General features: G+C 36.5%; 2 protein-coding genes across 2 annotated transcripts; one reads left to right on the forward strand and one right to left on the reverse strand.

The window, feature by feature from the left end:
* The first annotated feature begins 3,400 nt into the window (after positions 1-3,400).
* On the forward strand, positions 3,401-8,166 carry LOC125581580 (protein LEAFY-like). Its single transcript, XM_048747264.1, has 3 exons — positions 3,401-5,777; positions 6,253-6,653; positions 7,458-8,166. Exons 1-3 carry the CDS (start codon positions 5,315-5,317, stop codon positions 7,851-7,853), a joined length of 1,260 nt encoding a protein of 419 aa, XP_048603221.1. The 5' UTR covers positions 3,401-5,314; the 3' UTR covers positions 7,854-8,166.
* A 251-nt stretch (positions 8,167-8,417) lies between these two features.
* LOC106431686 lies at positions 8,418-17,903 on the reverse strand. The gene is made up of 25 exons (XM_048747263.1): positions 16,684-17,903; positions 16,476-16,604; positions 16,252-16,386; positions 16,119-16,165; positions 15,928-16,034; positions 15,755-15,834; positions 15,317-15,673; positions 15,087-15,217; positions 14,882-14,974; positions 11,774-14,806; positions 11,571-11,699; positions 11,344-11,481; positions 11,223-11,257; positions 10,899-11,068; positions 10,742-10,812; positions 10,431-10,529; positions 10,297-10,346; positions 10,126-10,211; positions 9,929-10,032; positions 9,640-9,840; positions 9,347-9,553; positions 9,108-9,255; positions 8,892-9,022; positions 8,719-8,811; positions 8,418-8,647 (listed from the first exon to the last, which is right to left on the reverse strand). Exons 10-25 carry the CDS (start codon positions 13,688-13,690, stop codon positions 8,549-8,551), a joined length of 3,678 nt encoding a protein of 1,225 aa, XP_048603220.1. The 5' UTR covers positions 13,691-14,806; positions 14,882-14,974; positions 15,087-15,217; positions 15,317-15,673; positions 15,755-15,834; positions 15,928-16,034; positions 16,119-16,165; positions 16,252-16,386; positions 16,476-16,604; positions 16,684-17,903; the 3' UTR covers positions 8,418-8,548.
* Positions 17,904-18,125: the final 222 nt, after the last annotated feature.

Here is an 18,125-nt window from a genome sequence, read left to right on the forward strand (position 1 = left end):
TTTCTATCGGTTTAACTGACCGACTTTAATAAAGATTAGAGGCTGCAGTTGGATAAGAAATGAAGTTTCCATACAACGACGTCTTTTGTTGCATACTTCCAAGACGCTTACACTGATCACGACCACACCAACATACACATCTGTGACCTAACCATCCATTCGTCTCTAGAAGATTATGACGTGCTTTTGAGCACTAACGTCATCTAATCGTACCTTGATCGGGAAATGTATGAGTCGGCCCGTGAAGAATTGTGAAACTCTAAACCCACTAAGGCCCAGTGTAAACATGCGTCGTAAGTTAACTTCATTCTTGTGAGGTCAATTAATTTATAATTTAATTGCTTTTTCATTTCCTTTTTTGTAGTTTAGGTAAGGTTCAAAGTACTTCAAATATTAGCTGTATATTAAATCATTTTCAAAATTTTATTTAAGAATGATATAATATTGGAAAATAGGGTAGTAATAGGGGGTTTTGAACACATTATTAACCTTTTGAGGATTCGCTCATTCTAAAACTCCCAACAGTTAAATAACAGTGGTAAGAACAGTATTAGAGTCGCAAGTCGAAATGATGAACATGATGCCATACAATTAATAATAACTAGGTTAAGATCCGCGCACGCGGAATGAACGTTATATATATAAATTATTTTATATATTATATGTTTCTGATCTATTATAAAATAATAAATATATATTAAATAATTAAAAAATCAGTAATTATTACCTATATAATTAAGTTGGTGCGAACATATAAATAAATTTTATTAATCCAAAAGAATATTTTTTTCTATTTGATATGGTATATAATTAAATTTAAATGATAATAACATATATATATATATCAAAATGATGCTTTTTGCTCATATTTTTTTTATCATTTGTATCTGTTATAGCAAAAAATTTAAATTACTGATAACAAATTTTTTACTGTGGGATTAATAGTTTATCTAATTTATAATATTTTTAAAAATTATTTTGTCAATATTTTTTCAAAAAAAAATTGTTAAAAGTAAATTTCAAAATTAAGATATTTATTTATTTTCTTATATGACATATAATTTAATATACATATACATATATATATATTTATATATATTTTATTTTTAATATTTATTAAATGACACTTTCAACTTATATGATTTTTTAATTATTTGTATCATGTCATAACAAAAAGTTTAAACCATAGATCACAAAATTTGAATGTGAAACTTTTAATGGTTTTAGTAATTTATACTCGTTTTTAAAAATTCAAAATATAACATATAAATAATTTTTTTAATTTTTATTAAATGGTTACTATGATTGTTTTATTTATTTTAATAGTTTAAAATTAAACAAATATAATATAATATACACTTATTTTTATCAAATCTTTATTATTCAAAGTCATTAATTGTCATATATACTTTAGCCATATTAGGTAATTCTTTAATTTTATTTATGGAAATAATGAAGCACATTAATAATGTATTTATGGTTAGTTTAATAAAAAGTTTATTATATATTTAGATGGACCAACCTATTTCTCTAATGATTCTAAGAATCATTCTAGTGATGACATGTGACTACAAAAAATGTTGTAATGCTTCTTAAATAATATATAGGGGATAACAAATACATATAAAATAATGTACTAATGCTGCAGATAAACAAATAAAGAAGATGAGTACATTAACATCTTTATTATTAATTTATTATGTAAGTCTAGGAAAATTAAAATTTCAAATCACATATTAAGTCATTTTTCATTTTTTTTTTTAAATTAAGGCGAGTATAATATTGGAAAATAGGGTTGTAATAGGGGCTTTAGAACACACTGTTCAATATTTTCAGGATTCTAAAACTCCAACAGTTAACGAACAGAGTAAAAACAGTATTAGAGTCGCAAGTCGCAATGATGATCATGATAATATATCATAATTATAATAACAGTACACATGTAATGTCGTACTAATGCTGCAAATTAACTTAAATTAATTTGAAAATGAGAGAAAAGACAAAGAAAAGGTAAAAGAGGAAACTGAGGAACTGATGAGAAGGAGAGAGGAGGATGCTAGGGCTGTGAGAGAGACAGTCAAATAAAACAGACTGAGCTTTTAAGATGGCAGATTCTCAGAACTCCGACTTGACCTGTCGTTTCCTCATTGGCTACCTTTCCACGTTAAAGTTTTCTTATCGGCTCAAACGGCTTTGTTTCTTGCGATCACTGTTTATTGACAAGGCTTACTTAACTAGGATTGTTCTTTTTTTTCCCAACTGAGTTTTCATTGATAACTTTGTTAAACACACAAAGAGGAATACAAATGCCGGCGGAAAACATGAATATCCCCGGAAACCAAGTCTACACAAGGGAATCAAAAGTCCAAGAGACAGACCACTAATAAACGAAGCTTTAAGCTACAAACTAAATTCTTTCAACTAAAACTTAACCTATGAAGAGAAAATAGAAACCATACTCAGGGCCGGCTGAGGCATAGGGGCAAGGGGGGCGTGGGCCCAGGGCCCAATTTTTTTTTTGCATAATTAGTGTTAATATGGGGCCTGATTTTCAAAAAAAAAATTTTAAAAGGGGCCCAAAATTTTTATGTTATCCATAGAGTATATGTAAATTTTTTTTTGAAAAACTATTTTGCCCAGGGGCCCATAATTTTCTTGAGCCGGCCCTGACCATACTTAATTGTCTTACGAGTAGCCGGATGTCTCGCCACACAGGGAGCAAGAGAGCATAAAAAGTAGAAGTTCTTCATGAAGAGCAAAAACCATCATCTGAACCACCCGTTCACGATGACCACACACACCACACACCACCACTAAGACGAAGCCAAGACATAAAACAAGAAGAAACAAACACCCGGAAGAGCTGTCATCTCAACCACGCCTTCATCTGAACACTACAAAGCCTCAACCTCTTTCTATTGCTTCAACACCTAGAAGCCACCTAGGAAATCCAGAGACCAAGAGAGACCAGAAGTAACTTATTCGAAGGGCAGGAGAAGGACGTCTTTGAACCTGAGAGACCAGGGGTGACTTGAAACCAACTCTTCTTCACGACACTAACCTTCAGTAGCTCTCCACATACCACTACTACTCTGCTTCACCGTTGCTGGAACAAAGACAAATTAAGCCATTCTCTACACTCCATGACAGATTAGTCTAAGATGAACTCAGAAGATTAGCAAAGACACTGCAAACTACACAAGACCTTGATCACGACCAACTATGAAGGCGAGAGAGATTCCAAAACCCATTATAGGATAGATACAGCTCAAACCAGAAAGAGCAAAGGGAACAAACTCTTTAAGCACAAGGCCAGCGAGAAGACAAGTAGATCTAGGAGTTCAAAGAAGAAGCAAACTCTGATGCTGGCGAGAAATAACCAGCACACGTCATCAACATCTAGAAAATACCTGACTTTAGCGACCTGACTCTGAAAATAAACTTCACGCGCCACCACGCTCCTCCACGCCGGAGTCTTCACATCCATCAAATCAGTCGAATCCTCCCCACGCCTTCAGAGAACAACACGAGCAAACAACAATAGAGCAACGAAACGCGACTCCGGTGCTGTGAGAGCCACCGGAATCGACCACCGTCAAAACCTAGATCTACTTCCTCTCACCTTCGTCTCTCTAGAGAACAAAGAGAGAGAGAGTTTTACTTAACTAGGATTGTTCACTTCAATAAAAAAAAAAGTTCCGGTTTTAATGTAATTTAACGTTTTTTGTGACGACCACGAAGCTTTTTTGGGTCAGATGTTCTAACAAGAGCAAGATATGTTTCGCTTACTATGATATTATATATTTTTGTTCTAATTTTTTTATGAATCTGTTTTTGAAAGGTTTTTCTTCAAAAAGTTCAATATTAAGTATAATTAGACCCAACCTATATATTAGTCTTTTTTTGGTTTTATATCCGAAATGAAATTGGGATTACTTATTTATTATAATAGTAATAATTTTCGTTTGTAATAGTTTTAGTTTTTGTAGGGTCGCATACATTTTGCTTGGGGGTGTCTTCAACTAAATTTGATGGGAATTTTAATTAACGGTATATTCAACTAGTCTAACATATATATGCTATTTACTGAGCCTGAATTTTATGGGAACAAGTTAGTCTTCAAATGTAGAACAGTTATACGTTTGGAACGTGTGCTATCCATCATCAAATGAAGTTAGTCTTCATACTGATGATGCCAAAAGAATAGCTCACCCAAAAAATTAGTAGTAAAGCAATTAAACAACAAGTTAGAACTTAGCAAAAAAAAAACAACAAGTTAGATGTTTATTTCTATAACATTAATGTATTTTATCGGTTTGAGAATTTTTTTAATAAGATATTTTTGCTTTTTTTACCTAGAAAAGATTGACAAAAAAAAAATAGAAACGAAAATTTATGTTCAGGACAGGTGTAATAATAGATCAGGGAGATGACAACACGTAATGATCGTAGAAGAGATTAGACCCCAAAGTTCATGGGATTAGATAGACTGAAACACTCCTGACTCCTCCTTTTGAGGTTTTCACTTTGCATTTATTAATCTTTGTTCTCTAAATGCAAATCAATTCCCTGTAAATCTATAAATACTCAGAATTTATTATTGCACAGCAGAAAAAAAATTAAATTCCTATTTTTGCTATAAATTAACAATCTCATTTAATGTCCACGAGATTCGCGTTCAGACAATGCTGATATTTCTTATCACACAAAAATTATTTTCATTATAAATTTATCAGAACTTATACCATAACTTAAAAAGACGTACTCAGTAGCCTATGTGGATAACTTATTCGTTTGAGTTATGTAAAGGACACTACAGAGAAATATATACATTTCTCCAGCTGCTGCAAAGAGTTTCGTTCAAATTATAACGGTCTACACCATATTGCCCGATTCAAAGAGACAATTACAGAAGTAAAACTATTAAAAACGTAAGAGATAAATTTAAAAATAAAAATGTATTAATAAAAAGAAGAGAACACAATAAAAACCCTAATCATTTTATAACTTAACGTGTCAAATGACAAAGGGTCATAATCAGTATACAGAGAAAAAAGAATGTCGATGAAAGATAAAAAAAGCTTGACTTGTTTAGTCACAACTGTCAATTTTCCAGCAAGACACATATCTTCTTTATATAATACTTACATATACATACGTACTTTATTGCAATAAACAGATATATAAAATAAGAATATTTCAAAAAGTTTTAATTTATTTTCTAGATTCTTTACTGTTGTATATATAGAAGCTGCTCGAATGGTCATTTTAACAATAAAGCAACCTCCTCAAAAAAAGAGTAAAGAAAGAGAATATGGATCCTGAAGGTTTCACGAGTGGCTTATTCCGATGGAACCCAACGAGAGCAATGGTTCAACAACCACCACCTCCGGTTCCTCCTCCACCGCAGCAACAACCACCCGCAACACCGCAGACGGCAGCGTTTGGAATGAGACTAGGTGGGTTGGAGGGTTTGTTCGGTCCTTACGGTGTACGTTTTTACACGGCGGCGAAGATAGCCGAGCTTGGTTTCACGGCGAGCACGCTTGTGGGCATGAAGGACGAGGAGCTTGAGGATATGATGAATAGCCTCTCTCATATCTTTCGTTGGGAGCTCCTCGTGGGTGAACGGTACGGTGTCAAAGCCGCCGTGAGAGCTGAACGGAGACGGTTGCTAGAAGAGGAAGAGGAGGAGTCTTCTAGACGCCGTCATTTGCTACTCTCCGCCGCAGGTGATTCCGGCACTCATCACGCTCTTGATGCTCTCTCTCAAGAAGGTACAACATTGAATATATAAATAAACAGATATACATTCCCCACGTTTTATATGTGTATGATAAGGTTGAGAGCAACATAATTTTCTGATAATGCTTTCGTTTAAAATATTAATACCAATTATTTGGAGGCTCTCCAGTGTAACTTCAAAGTCAACAATTGTATATAATAAGCTAACTGAAAAAAAAAGTTTAAGGATTATTAAAATTTTTAACTTTAATTTTAATAATTTTGTTTTATAATTTGAGTGCTATTGAATCTAGATATAAAATATTTTCAAAATATTTTTGGGTCAAAGCGAATATTGTATCCAGTTGTCACTAGAACCATCCCTTCACGTGTATAGTGAAACTATTGTGTATAGTTTATACACTATGCAGTTGCAGTCAGGTTATTATATATTAGACCTATTGCAAGAAGTACGAGGATTAGTTATAGTATATAGAAATTATGTGATCGTGACAAAAGTATATATAGATGATTGGACAGGGTTATCAGAGGAGCCAGTGCATCAGCTAGAACATACCGATGCGGCGGGGAACAACGGCGGAGGAGGAGGCTATTGGGACGCAGGGCAGGCAAAGATGAAGAAGCCACAGCAAAGACGCAGAAAGAAACAGATGGTGACGTCAGTGGAAACCGATGATGACATGAACGAAGGTGATGATGACGATGACGGTAACGGAGGAGGAGGTGGTGGTGTGTTGGGGATTGAGAGACAGAGAGAGCATCCGTTCATCGTAACGGAGCCAGGGGAAGTTGCACGTGGCAAAAAGAACGGTTTGGATTATCTTTTCCACTTGTACGAACAGTGTCGCGAGTTTCTTATTCAGGTTCAGACCATTGCTAAAGACCGTGGCGAAAAATGCCCCACCAAGGTATCTTCCAAGACTTTTACATTATTATTATTTTTAGAAAAATATATTTATGTTGCGCAAAAAAAAGAAAAATATATTTATATATTAGTTCTGTCGGAATTTATGAGGTATGGTAGGGATACCATAGCCATTATCATCGACAGCTGTTTTAAAGTAAGTTTGACAAGTCACTAGGTCAGTGTTTTGTTTTCCAGTATTATTTTTTTATTTTCTTTTTAGTTTTTGCTATGTGTGGCATAGATTTATATAGGTTCTGATTTATATTTTCTTTTTGTTAACGAATATAGTTAGATTTCAATTTAAAGTTTTGACAGAGTCAGCGTACGACAACGTGTCGAGTTAGGGTAAAAACATAGTCGTTGTTCTGTTTTAGTCTAAAAACGACATGAGATAGCAAGTACTAAGATACGATGTCCTTATGCATTTAGATTCAATTTCTGCATGCATGTGTGTAAATAAACATATATTATACTTTTTGACAATTAATAAGGATATTTTTTTGTGTGTATATATTTAGAAATGATATTTGGATACATGATATTGCTCAGCGGGTAATAGTGTCTCCTTTCTTTGAGTGATAGTACATAATCCATGAGCTCTGTGCCATTGCTTGTACAGACGCACGTTATTTTTTTAAAAAAGTACAGAAAACTTAAGCGAATAAAACTCCTTTTTTTTTTTGTTCTTTCTCAAATTTTTAGTTCCATTGTTTTTATGATAATCTTTTTACAACATAAATATTGGTACTTTCTGTTTGGAGCTATTAAATACTGATTTTAATGTTTTGGAAAAATATGTAAATAGGTGACGAACCAAGTATTCAGATACGCCAAGAAGTCCGGAGCGAGTTACATAAACAAGCCGAAGATGCGACACTACGTTCATTGCTACGCACTCCACTGCCTAGACGAAGAAGCTTCAAACGCTCTACGAAGAGCGTTTAAAGAACGCGGCGAGAACGTTGGGTCGTGGCGTCAGGCATGTTACAAGCCGCTAGTGAACATAGCTTGTCGTCATGGCTGGGACATAGACGCAGTTTTCAACGCTCACCCTCGTCTCTCCATTTGGTATGTCCCCACTAAGCTGCGTCAGCTCTGCCATTTGGAGCGGAGCAATGCGGTTGCTGCGGCTTCAGCTTTGGTTGGGAACGGTATTAGCTGCACTGGATCGTCCGCGTCTGGCGGTTTGGGGTTTAATTAGTTGGGTTATTGTTTGTTTGTTTAGTTTCTTGTTCGTTTTCTTAGTTAATTATTAGGCTCTAGTTTTTACTCGTTTTGGCTGGGCTTGTTCGTTTTTTTTTTCCGAATTATTATAAAAAAGTTACAATGAAACGCAAAATCAGTCGAGATAAGAATGAATCATTACACTAACTTATAAAATTAAAATCTAAATAATAAATGGAAGTAGAATCTGCTGGAAAAGGAGAGAATGGTGCACTGGACACACTTAAATGAAGTAGAATCTGGAATTGAGTTCCTGTTTGTCAATAAAATGTTGTGCTTGCTTCTTCTGACTTGCGAGACAAGAAGCAGAAGAAGCCATTGGTGCATAGTCGACGAATGACTAGGAACCAAACAAAGTTAAGTTCCCAAATGGCGGGTCCTGATGCTTTGCTTCCACTTGCTGTGGTACCTTCTGCTAGAACAGTAACCTGGAGGCAAGTAAAGTAAGCGCAAGTACAAGTCTGCACCTGTAAATATCTTTACTATGCCCAGCAAAAACAATCAGCTTAAAAACTGTACATGTACTCTTTGCACATTGGTGTCTCTTGAAAAGATCAAGTTTAACATGACTATCAAACTTGATTCAAGATATGAGTCTAAGTACATAATGTCAGAGCCAAATTCTCAATGTTTTATACATCGATGATGGTTTTCACCATGTTGATACACTTGTTAGGTCCTCACATATAGGACAGCTTCATAGAACAGAATCTCTGGCCGAATCTTCCTTTCTCCACAGAATCTAACCACACTCTTCCAGCTACCAACAACCTACGCCATTCCCACACATATATTCCAACAATTCAACACAAGGAAGACAAAATCAACCGTTTATGTCGTACCTCTCCTGCTAAAGACTCACGTCTGAGATTGACCCACCTGTTCTTTTCATAAACCATGCAGATGTGTTCTTCGTCTTCTTCACCATAACCAACCTGCATTCACATCCCTTATATCAGAGACTATTACAGAGAAACACAGAAGAACAATAGGACAAGTTTTTTTTTTTTTTAACCATAGACACAAGACGGTAGTTAGTGTTTGGTTCTAAGCCTTCGTACAGCCTGCTGATATCTATCTCCCACTCCAGAGCTTTTGTTGTTTCAGAAATTTCCTTTTCAGTTTCACTCTTCTCCCATTCTAACACTACAAAACACCAACGTTATTTTATTATAACCATAGCCAATGAAATAAGTATATGAGATCATAATCATGGTTTTCAAAAACTTACCGATTATGAAGATAGGTGGGCATCTACTTATAACGTGATGAACACAATTTGACGTTCCACAGCCTCCAGTTTTAATGTCACATAACATTTTATAATTCATGCGGGTCACCTTGAGGACATCCACAAACTTTATATCCCCAAAAGCACACTGCATATATGAAAAGCACATAACAGCTTTATAAAGGGGAAGTACCAGTTTCTCTAAGGAAAGGCAAGAAGCCAAATTAATGAAAACATACCTTAACGTTTCTGATTGAATCTGAAGCTACAACAATGCCGTAAGAACTCTGCTCTGGATAATTTGGCTTCCTTCCGCATTTTCTACAACTCATTCTTTCATTTTCCTCCAACGTGAAAAGGCGAGTCACCAAGCTTTCTCTTTCTGAATTTTTCCAGCAATGCCAAGACTCAAGGATGGTTACAAGTACCTCAGCAGCACCACTCGACTGAAAATATACATTACCTTTAGTTAAGCTTATTAAAATATAAAAATAGAATATGATGCTTCGAAGCTAATATTATTCACACGAACCATGCAATTAACTGCTTCTAAGGACACGAGTAAGTCTCTCAAGATGAGACTGTAGACTCCCTCAGTTTTTATTTCCTCTGACACAGCCGCAGTGAATAAAATTTGTAGCGCACATAGAACTTGTTCTTCTAGGTTGTCATGAACTGGTTGCTTATTGTAATTTAGAACTTGTTTTTTAAGAACGTTTATGCTCAGAAGGGCCTGCAATACCAACACTTTTTTTGAACTTATCAAAGAAAATATGGAATGAGCTGAATCAGAAGACCACAGTTAACGTATACTGGTTTACCTTTAGCGTCGTGTCAAGAGCTGAATTGTATCTCGCTGTAGCTCCTTCAAGGACTGGCTCCAAAATTTTCGACAGTGAATCTTCTCCAGCCATGTTTTTCATATCTTGAAGGTGGTGAATAAAGAAATAAGAATTATGAGCGCATAACAAAACAAAACAAATTCAAATTATTCGTCAATTGAGAAAGATCTTTTTACCATCACGGTCAACTGTAGTAGCTTCCACTCGACCTCTTTCCGGTTCCATAGAATCTTCTTCCGGTTCAAGTTTGACAGAAGATTCACTGGATATGTAAGAACAAGTATGGCTCAGAGAAAACAAGAAAACAATTCATCAAACACGCAAAAAAGGATTGTTGAGGTACTTACTGTTCAATAGTCTTATCAACAGGACTAGCCATGCTCGTTGAAGTTATCGGCTGCGCCACGAAGCCCATTCATTCTTAGAGCTTATTAACCGAAAAGTCAGAGAAGCAAATAGAGAAATTTAGAACTACAAATACATTAATGCTTTTATCTTTTTTCGTCTTTTTGGCCTGTGACTTCTTCTTCCCTTCTGCTGCATCTGACTTGACTTTGGGTTCCATAATCACAATTTCATTCTACATGAAAACATATAAGAAAACAATTCAAATACCAAATCAGCCGGAAAAATGAAAGCTCTCTGTGTATAAATAAAGTTTCAAACCAACCAGCAAGAAAGGTTTCAGTGTGAATTTATATAAGAAGGTAAAGGGATATGGAATGAGATAAATCAGAAGATGACAGTTTAGGTACTGAATCTTGTTACTTTTTTGTTTGGTCACTGCTTTACCTTAAGCGTCATGTCAAGTGATGACTCCAAATGTCCGGACAGTGAACCTTCTTCAGGCATGTTTTGCATATCTTGAAACATCAATATTAATAAGAAGGATGAATCTTAAAAAAAAAAAAAAGTTCAGATTAATCGTCACTTGAGAAGCTCTTTTTACCATCAGTGTTAACTTTAGTAGCTCCCTCTTGAATGTCATTGGTGGATGAAATTTCCAATGGACCCTTTTCAGTTCCAAGAGTATCTTCTGGTTCCATTGTGATGGAATCTTCTTCCATCGTTTTTGGTGATTGAGATGTACCTCCCGGTTCATGGTCGATTGAAGGTTTTCTGCACATGTAAGAACAATTCATCAAACACGAAAAAAAAAGACTCTTGAGGTACCATGTAAGTAAACGTATTTCCCCTCGAATGTTTCTTTGTATTTACTTGTGTTTAAATAGCAAAGCTGTCACAAGATATTGGTAATTAATCTAACACTTACTGTTCAACGGGACTAGCCATGCTCGTTGAAGTTATCTGTTGCACAATGAAGCCCATTCATTCTTAGAACAGATGAACGGAATAGTCAGAGAAGCAAACAGAGAATTTAAGAGTTTAAAGACCTTAGTGCTTTTACTTGTCTTCTTTTTTTTTGCCTGTGACTTCTTCTCCTCTTTGAGTGACTTCCTCTCCTCTTCGAGTAAAAGATATGCTTCTGCTGCTTCTGACTTGGCTTTTGATTCCATATTTAAAATCTCACTCTACATGAAAATCATATAAGAAACATCTCAAATGTCATATAAGATAGAAAATGAGAGCTATCTGTATATAATCAAAGTTTAAAACCAACCAGCAAGAAAGGTTTTAGCAGTTGAAGCATATAAGAGCGGTTGTCAAAAGCAGAAAGACTTGTGAGCTTGTCTAACAATCTAATCCTTGAATTATCAATCAGCAATATCTTTGCATCGATCCGCAGAACCTGCAAGTTATATAGATACTTTCAGATGGACACTTTTATGTTATTATGAAAATATATTCAAATCATGGATGAACCTTTTCTGTGACAGCCGATTTTAGAAGTTCTATGTACTTCAACACTATGTCATCTCTGAGACCTTTACCCTCACGTACACAACTCATGCAATCTTCTAAATCAAATGTCGGATCCCATCCTCCCTCGAAAACATCTCTTACTGCACACAAGAACAATCTTGCAGTGAGGGAATTTTTTTCTTTTGGGACTCTCTCTTCACATCTATCACAGAGAAGAGATGCATAGCTCTTCTTCCTTCGATCGTCCTGAGCATTCTCTCTTCTTTTATCTTCAAGCATACACAAGTTCTCCACGAAAGTAAGAGCTGCTTCATACTCCAAGACGTGCTCTTTCATTACATACTTGGTTCTCAATGCTTTACATGTGTACTGAACAGCTCTCAAAACAGCCACCCAGGTCTCAAGATTGTGTTCCCTGATAGGTTTTGGAAAGCTTTTATCCACTGAAGAGGAGTCACCTAACCAGGATATCATATCATCTCCCTGAGCCTGTGCCTTGGCGTAGTGAACATCAGGATTTTCAATGAATTTGATTTTCCCATCATCAACACAACCATCAAATGGAGCAGCACTATTGCTTTTCAACAGTCTTTTATCCAGGAGCATCAACGAAAACTGCTCGTCAAGTTCAACACTTTCTTTAATTCGAATACGATCCAACACACTGTCCACTGCTCTGCAAACTTGTTCTGTACCATCATGCCTTTCACACTTGATAGTTCCTAGAAAGGCTCTGATCTGACTGAGCTCATAACGTTCCAGAAAACAAATGCTCTGTGGCGTTTCCACTATGTGACAGTCGTTAATACTCTCTTCCGAAACCTCGAGTTTCCTAAGATGCTTAACCGGAAAACGCATCACCCAGTCTCTAATACTGCAGGAGAGAATCTGATGCTCATAGAGCGACACAAGGAGTAGCTTAACTTCCTTGAGCAAACCACTCCGGTTTTCATCCTCGACCAAAGGCCATTGGTTTGACCACCCCTTCTTCCTAGCTTCCGTTGTAAACGCTTTCACATCTTCAAGCTGAGTTTTGATCATCTCAACAGCAGCTACTGTATCCACCGCATCCCAACCTCCACCCTTAATCTTATGACCCCAGTTTTTCCCTATCCTCACAACCACATCCTTCTCCAACTCAGGCTTAAAATCTGCACCATGCTGTTGCTCAAAATGAGCCTTACACTCTTCAGCTTTAGAGAAATCCGCTAAACATATAGTTCGACACACCCATGTAGTCCATCTCTTGTGTTCCTTAGCATAAGCGAGAACTTTCTCCAAAGCCTTTAGTGACCCCTCGCTGCTATGTACAAAGCCTCTAAGCTTCTCAATGCTTACTTTCATCAACTCCCTCTTGATCTTAACATCCAAACCAATCCAAAACAACCTCAGTCCTTTGTTAACAGGCTCTGGACTTCTCTTTGTCTCAACAAACTTCGCCTCATCGGTTCTAATAGTCTCAGTCTTGCACTCAAGGATCCTCAACTCTGCATCTTTGATCATAAACTCCAGTTTTTTCCTCCTTTCCTCTTCTAGGCCTCGAGAAACATATAAACTCTGTTTCCCTATGCGAACACACTCCTTGTAGTACATCACCGATCCAAGGTGTTGACCTAGTTGGTGGAGCCTTTCTGCGCAGAGCCGCGAGAGGTTTGCTTGTTCGGCAAGGCATGACACTGAAGCCAAAAGGTACGTGAACGCCAAGTTAGGGTTTTTCGTTGCTTCTCGTGATAGCTTCGAGAAGATTGTAGCTTGTTCGTTGTGAAGAAGCGATGAGCCTTCTTCTTGTGCGTAGAATAGTAACAGATCTTCGAGTATCTCCAGGGCCTTGGTGTGGTCTCCTTTAGCGATTAGCTCTTTGGCGTCGCGGAAGAGCTCTGCGCCTTCTTCGTCGTCTCTAAAGAGAGAAGACTCCATTAGTCAACGATTCTCAAGAGGCTTTCTTTCGGTTTCTTGCTCTCCAAGTTTTGTTTTTTTTTTGCTTTTTCAGAGAGAGAAAGGCGGGAAAATCAACGAACGTAACAGCAAGGAAGAGAAGACGGTGGCTTCTATCACGTGAGAGCCACGTGACAAGGCGTGGGGGGAAAAAACAACATTTTGAGCGTTGGCATTGGGGAATTGTATGGAACACCTTGTGCGCATTAACCATTTGAGATGAATAGATCAAAACTAGTGTGAAGCGTTGAAACAATGGTCAAGCTTCTATCACGTGAGAGGCACGTGACAAGGCGGGGGGGGGGGGGGGGGGGGGGGGGGGGGGGGGAAGAACAACATTTTGAGCGTTGCCATTGGGGGAATTGTATCGAACACTTTGTGTGCATTTACCCGTTTGGGATAAATAATTCGAAACTAGTGTGAAGCTTCGAACGATCGTCATGCTTCTATCACGTGAGAGGCACGTGACAAGGCGGGGGGGGGAGGAAGAACATTTTGAGCGTTGCCAATTGGGGAATTGTATCGAACACTTTGTGGGATAAATAGACCAAAACTAGTGTGAAGTTTCGGACAATGTTCGTCTTCATGACTGTGATGAACAAAGTGTGTATACGCAAACACTAAATCAAGCAGCGTGAGTCTATTAAAGGTGGTGGAGAAAAGCCTAATCTTCAAAAATTGAAAGATACGGGGCAAAGAAATAATATTTTGAAACATTTGGGGACCAAAAAATAATGTTTAAAAGTTTTATTAACCTTTCATTATATACCACAAACTAGAATATTACTGATTTTTAGCCTATTTTATCCATAGACTTTACAAGTATTATCTTAAACCAGCTACATTGTTGGTTATATTATTTTATTATGTCATTAGTTGCAGGTTAAGGAGTTTGGTGTTTCTTGAGAAAATCAAGTTGCCCATGGCTAACAACTTGATTCTAGATTATACTTCTAATTAGGTTGCATCAACATATCCCATATCTATACACTTGTTAGGCCATCATGGATCAGGCAGCTCTTCATAAAACAAAATCTCTGGCCGAACCTTCCTTTCTCCACAGAATCTGACCACATTCTTCCAGTTGTTGCCAACAACCTATGCAATTACAGATGTTTACAACGTCTGTATTTAACTTCACAATTCTACTCAAGAAAGCGAAAATTATCTTACCTCTCCTGCTAAAGACTCACGTCTGAGATTGACCCACCGGCTCTTTTCATAAGCCATGCATATGTGTTCTCTTTCTTCTTCACCATATCCAACCTGCATTCACATCCCATATATATACTGAGCATGTAACAGAGAGATACATAAGAAAGAAATAGAACAAGCATTTGTGACTCTGTTTCAGTTTTTTTTTTTTTTTAATTCTTACCATAGACACAAGCCGGTAGTTAGTGTTTTGTTCTAAGCCTTTGTACAGCCTGCTGATATCTATCTCCCACTCTAGAGCCTTTGTTGTTTCAAAAATTTCCTTTTCTGTTTCACTCTTCTCCCATTCTAATACTAATGTTGCAAACCCCACATAACACCAACGTTATTTAATCATAAGCATAGTAAATGAAACGGACGCATAAGATCACATTCATGGTTCTCAAAACTTACCGATTATGAAGATAGATGGGCATCTACTTATAACATGATGAACAAAATTTGTCGTTCCACAGCCTCCAGATTTAATGTCGCATCTACTTTTAGTTAAGCTTCTTAAAACATAAAAAAAAAACAATATGATGCTTAGAAGCTTATATTATTCACACGAACCATGGACTTAGCTTCTTCTAGGGAAGCAAGTAAGTCTCTCAAGATGAAACAGTAGACTCCCTCAGTTTTTATTTCCCCTGACACAACAGCACTAAATAAATTTTGTAGCTCACAAGGAACTTGTTCTTCCAGGTTGCCGTGAAATGGTTGCTTATTGTACTTTATATCTTCTTTAAGAACGTTTATGTTCATGAGGGCCTGCAATTTCAATTTATCAAAGAGAATAAGGTCTTTACATATGGAGCGAACATGGTCTTTTTTGTTTGGTAACTGCTTTACCTTTACCGTCATGTCAAGAGCTGAATTATATCTAGCTGCACCTTCTCCAAGTGCTGACTCCAAGTTTCCTGACACTGAATCTTTTCCAGGCATGCGCAAATGAAAGAAATAAGAATTATGCATCCCAATACAACACATTCAAATTATATTCGTCAATTGAGAAGCTCTTTTACCACCATGGTTAACTTTAGTAGCTTCCTCCTGAATGTCAGCGTTGGATGAAATTTCCAATCGTCCCTTTTCACTTGCAATAGTATCTTCAAGGTTGACAGAAGGTGTGCTGGACATGTACGAACACGTTTTGCTCAGAGGAAACCCGGAAACAATTCATCAAACACGCAATAAAGACTCATGAGGTGCTTACCGTTCAACATTCTTATCAACGGGACTAGACATGCTCGTTGAAGTTCTCTGTTACGCCATGAAGACCATTCATTCTTACAAACCATTTACTGAAAAGTAAGGGAAGCAAATAGTGAATTTAAAACTTCAAAGACCTTAATGCTTTTAGTTTTTTTCGTCTTTTTTCTCTGTGACTTCTCCTCTTTGAGTGACTTCTTCTCCTCGTTCACTAAAATATCAGCTTCTACTGCATCTAACTTGACTTTTGATTCCATACTTACAATTTCATTCTACATGAGAAAAGACATGAAAGGATATAAGAAACAGTTCAAATACCAAATCAGACGGAAAATGAAACCAAAGTTTCAAACCAACCAACCAGCAAGAAAGGTTTCAGCAGCTGAAGCGTATAAGAGCGGTTGTCAAAAACAGAAAGCCGTATGAGTTTGTCTAACAATCTAATCCTTGAATTATCAATCAGCAATATCTTTGCATCGATTAGCAGAACCTGCAAGGCATGAAGATAATTTTAGATCAACAGTTTTATATTATTCTGCTGTTAATGAATACTATACTCATGAACGAACCTTTTGGATAAGTTTTATGGACTTCAATACTATATCATTGCTTGAGTAACTTGATTTCCTTGAGTAACTTACTCCGCTCTTCAACCGCAGCTAAAGGCCATTCGTTGGACCACCCCTTCTTCCTAGACTTAGATGTAAAAGCCTTCACGTACGCGAGCTGAGTTTTGATCATTCCAACAGCAGCAACTGCATCCACTGGTTCCCACACCCCAACCAGTATCTTATGACCCCAGGTCTTCCCTATCCTCTTGACCATATCCTTTTCCGAATGAGGTTTAAAATCAGCAGCATGCTCTTGTTCACCTTCATAAGCTTTGCAATGCTCACCTTCATAAAATCCCTTTTGATCTTAACATCCAAACCAACCCAAAACGACTTCAATCCTCTAACCCTATCCTCACACGGGTCTAGACTTTTCTTTGACTCCCAAACTCTCAGCTCGCAGTGTCTCACTTGGTGTGATCGCCGTCAGCGTAGCGTATAACCTTTCGGCAGAGCTTCTTTACCTCGACATCATCCAATTCCATTTCTACAAGATTCTTGCGGGCTTTCTTGACTCTCAAGTTATCTTATTTCTTCAGAGAGAGAGAGAAACGGCGGGAAAAGAAAAAGGAATGTAGTAACAGCAAACGTGGTCAAGAGGCTGGCTTTTATCACGTGAGCGCCACGTGACATTGTTTTGTGTTGGGATATAAAAAAAAAAAAACACATACACCAGAAGGGGGAATTTTGTCGAACACCTCGTGTGCGTTTCCCGTTTGGAATAAACAATAATATAAATAAATACGAAACTTGTGTGAAATCTTCGAATTTGGCTTGAAAAGATTCGTAGAAAATGTTTCAGCCATTGAAAACGAAAACACAAGATATTCGATCAAAGAAATTTTCAAATATTATAGAAGAAGATAGAAGACGGATGATATGTACTAATGTATAAATTTGAAAGATATTGGGGGCAAAACTAATTATTTGAAACATTGGGGACTACACCCGAATAACCACATTAAAGTAATGGGCTAAGATTAAAAACATGGGGGCCCAATTTAAATTCCGACGTTTCTTAAAGGTTTGTTATCGACATGACACGTTGTATGTATGTTATGTTTTAAGAAATATCATTTAATAGCTTTTCTTTTCAAAAATTACCACAAATGGAGAAAAATTCCTAAATAACTTTTAATAAAATGTAAAAAAAAGATAAATATTTATATATTTAAATTTAGGACAATTCTCTCAAATAGCTCTTTTAAGTTTTTGTCACGAAAATAGCCTTCAAAAAATTAAAATGACCAAAATATCCCTTTTTATTTTTAAATTTTTAATATTTAGTTTTTATTTTTAAAAATTTGAGCACATCCAAAACCCCACCTCTAAACTCTAAATCATGAATCTTAGATTAGTTAAACCTAAGAGTATAAATATATATTTACCCTTTAATAAAA

Source organism: Brassica napus, chromosome C2 (assembly GCF_020379485.1).
Source record: "Brassica napus cultivar Da-Ae chromosome C2, Da-Ae, whole genome shotgun sequence".
Classification (NCBI taxonomy): domain Eukaryota; kingdom Viridiplantae; phylum Streptophyta; class Magnoliopsida; order Brassicales; family Brassicaceae; genus Brassica; species Brassica napus.

What these genes read in the sequence shown, in the direction of transcription:
- LOC125581580 (XM_048747264.1), top strand. Translation starts at nt 5,315, where the DNA reads ATGGATCCTGAAGGTTTCACGAGTGGCTTATTCCGATGGAACCCAACG. An exon ending in TGATGCTCTCTCTCAAGAAG is followed by an intron (nt 5,778 to 6,252) that starts GTACAACATTGA and finishes AAGTATATATAG; the next exon opens with ATGATTGGACAGGGTTATCA. An exon ending in GCGAAAAATGCCCCACCAAG is followed by an intron (nt 6,654 to 7,457) that starts GTATCTTCCAAG and finishes ATATGTAAATAG; the next exon opens with GTGACGAACCAAGTATTCAG.
- LOC106431686 (XM_048747263.1), bottom strand. Translation starts at nt 13,690, where the DNA reads ATGGAGTCTTCTCTCTTTAGAGACGACGAAGAAGGCGCAGAGCTCTTC. An exon ending in ATGGCTAGTCCCGTTGAACA is followed by an intron (nt 11,069 to 11,222) that starts GTAAGTGTTAGA and finishes TTACATGTGCAG; the next exon opens with AAAACCTTCAATCGACCATG. An exon ending in CTCTTGACACGACGCTAAAG is followed by an intron (nt 9,841 to 9,928) that starts GTAAACCAGTAT and finishes TTGGTATTGCAG; the next exon opens with GCCCTTCTGAGCATAAACGT.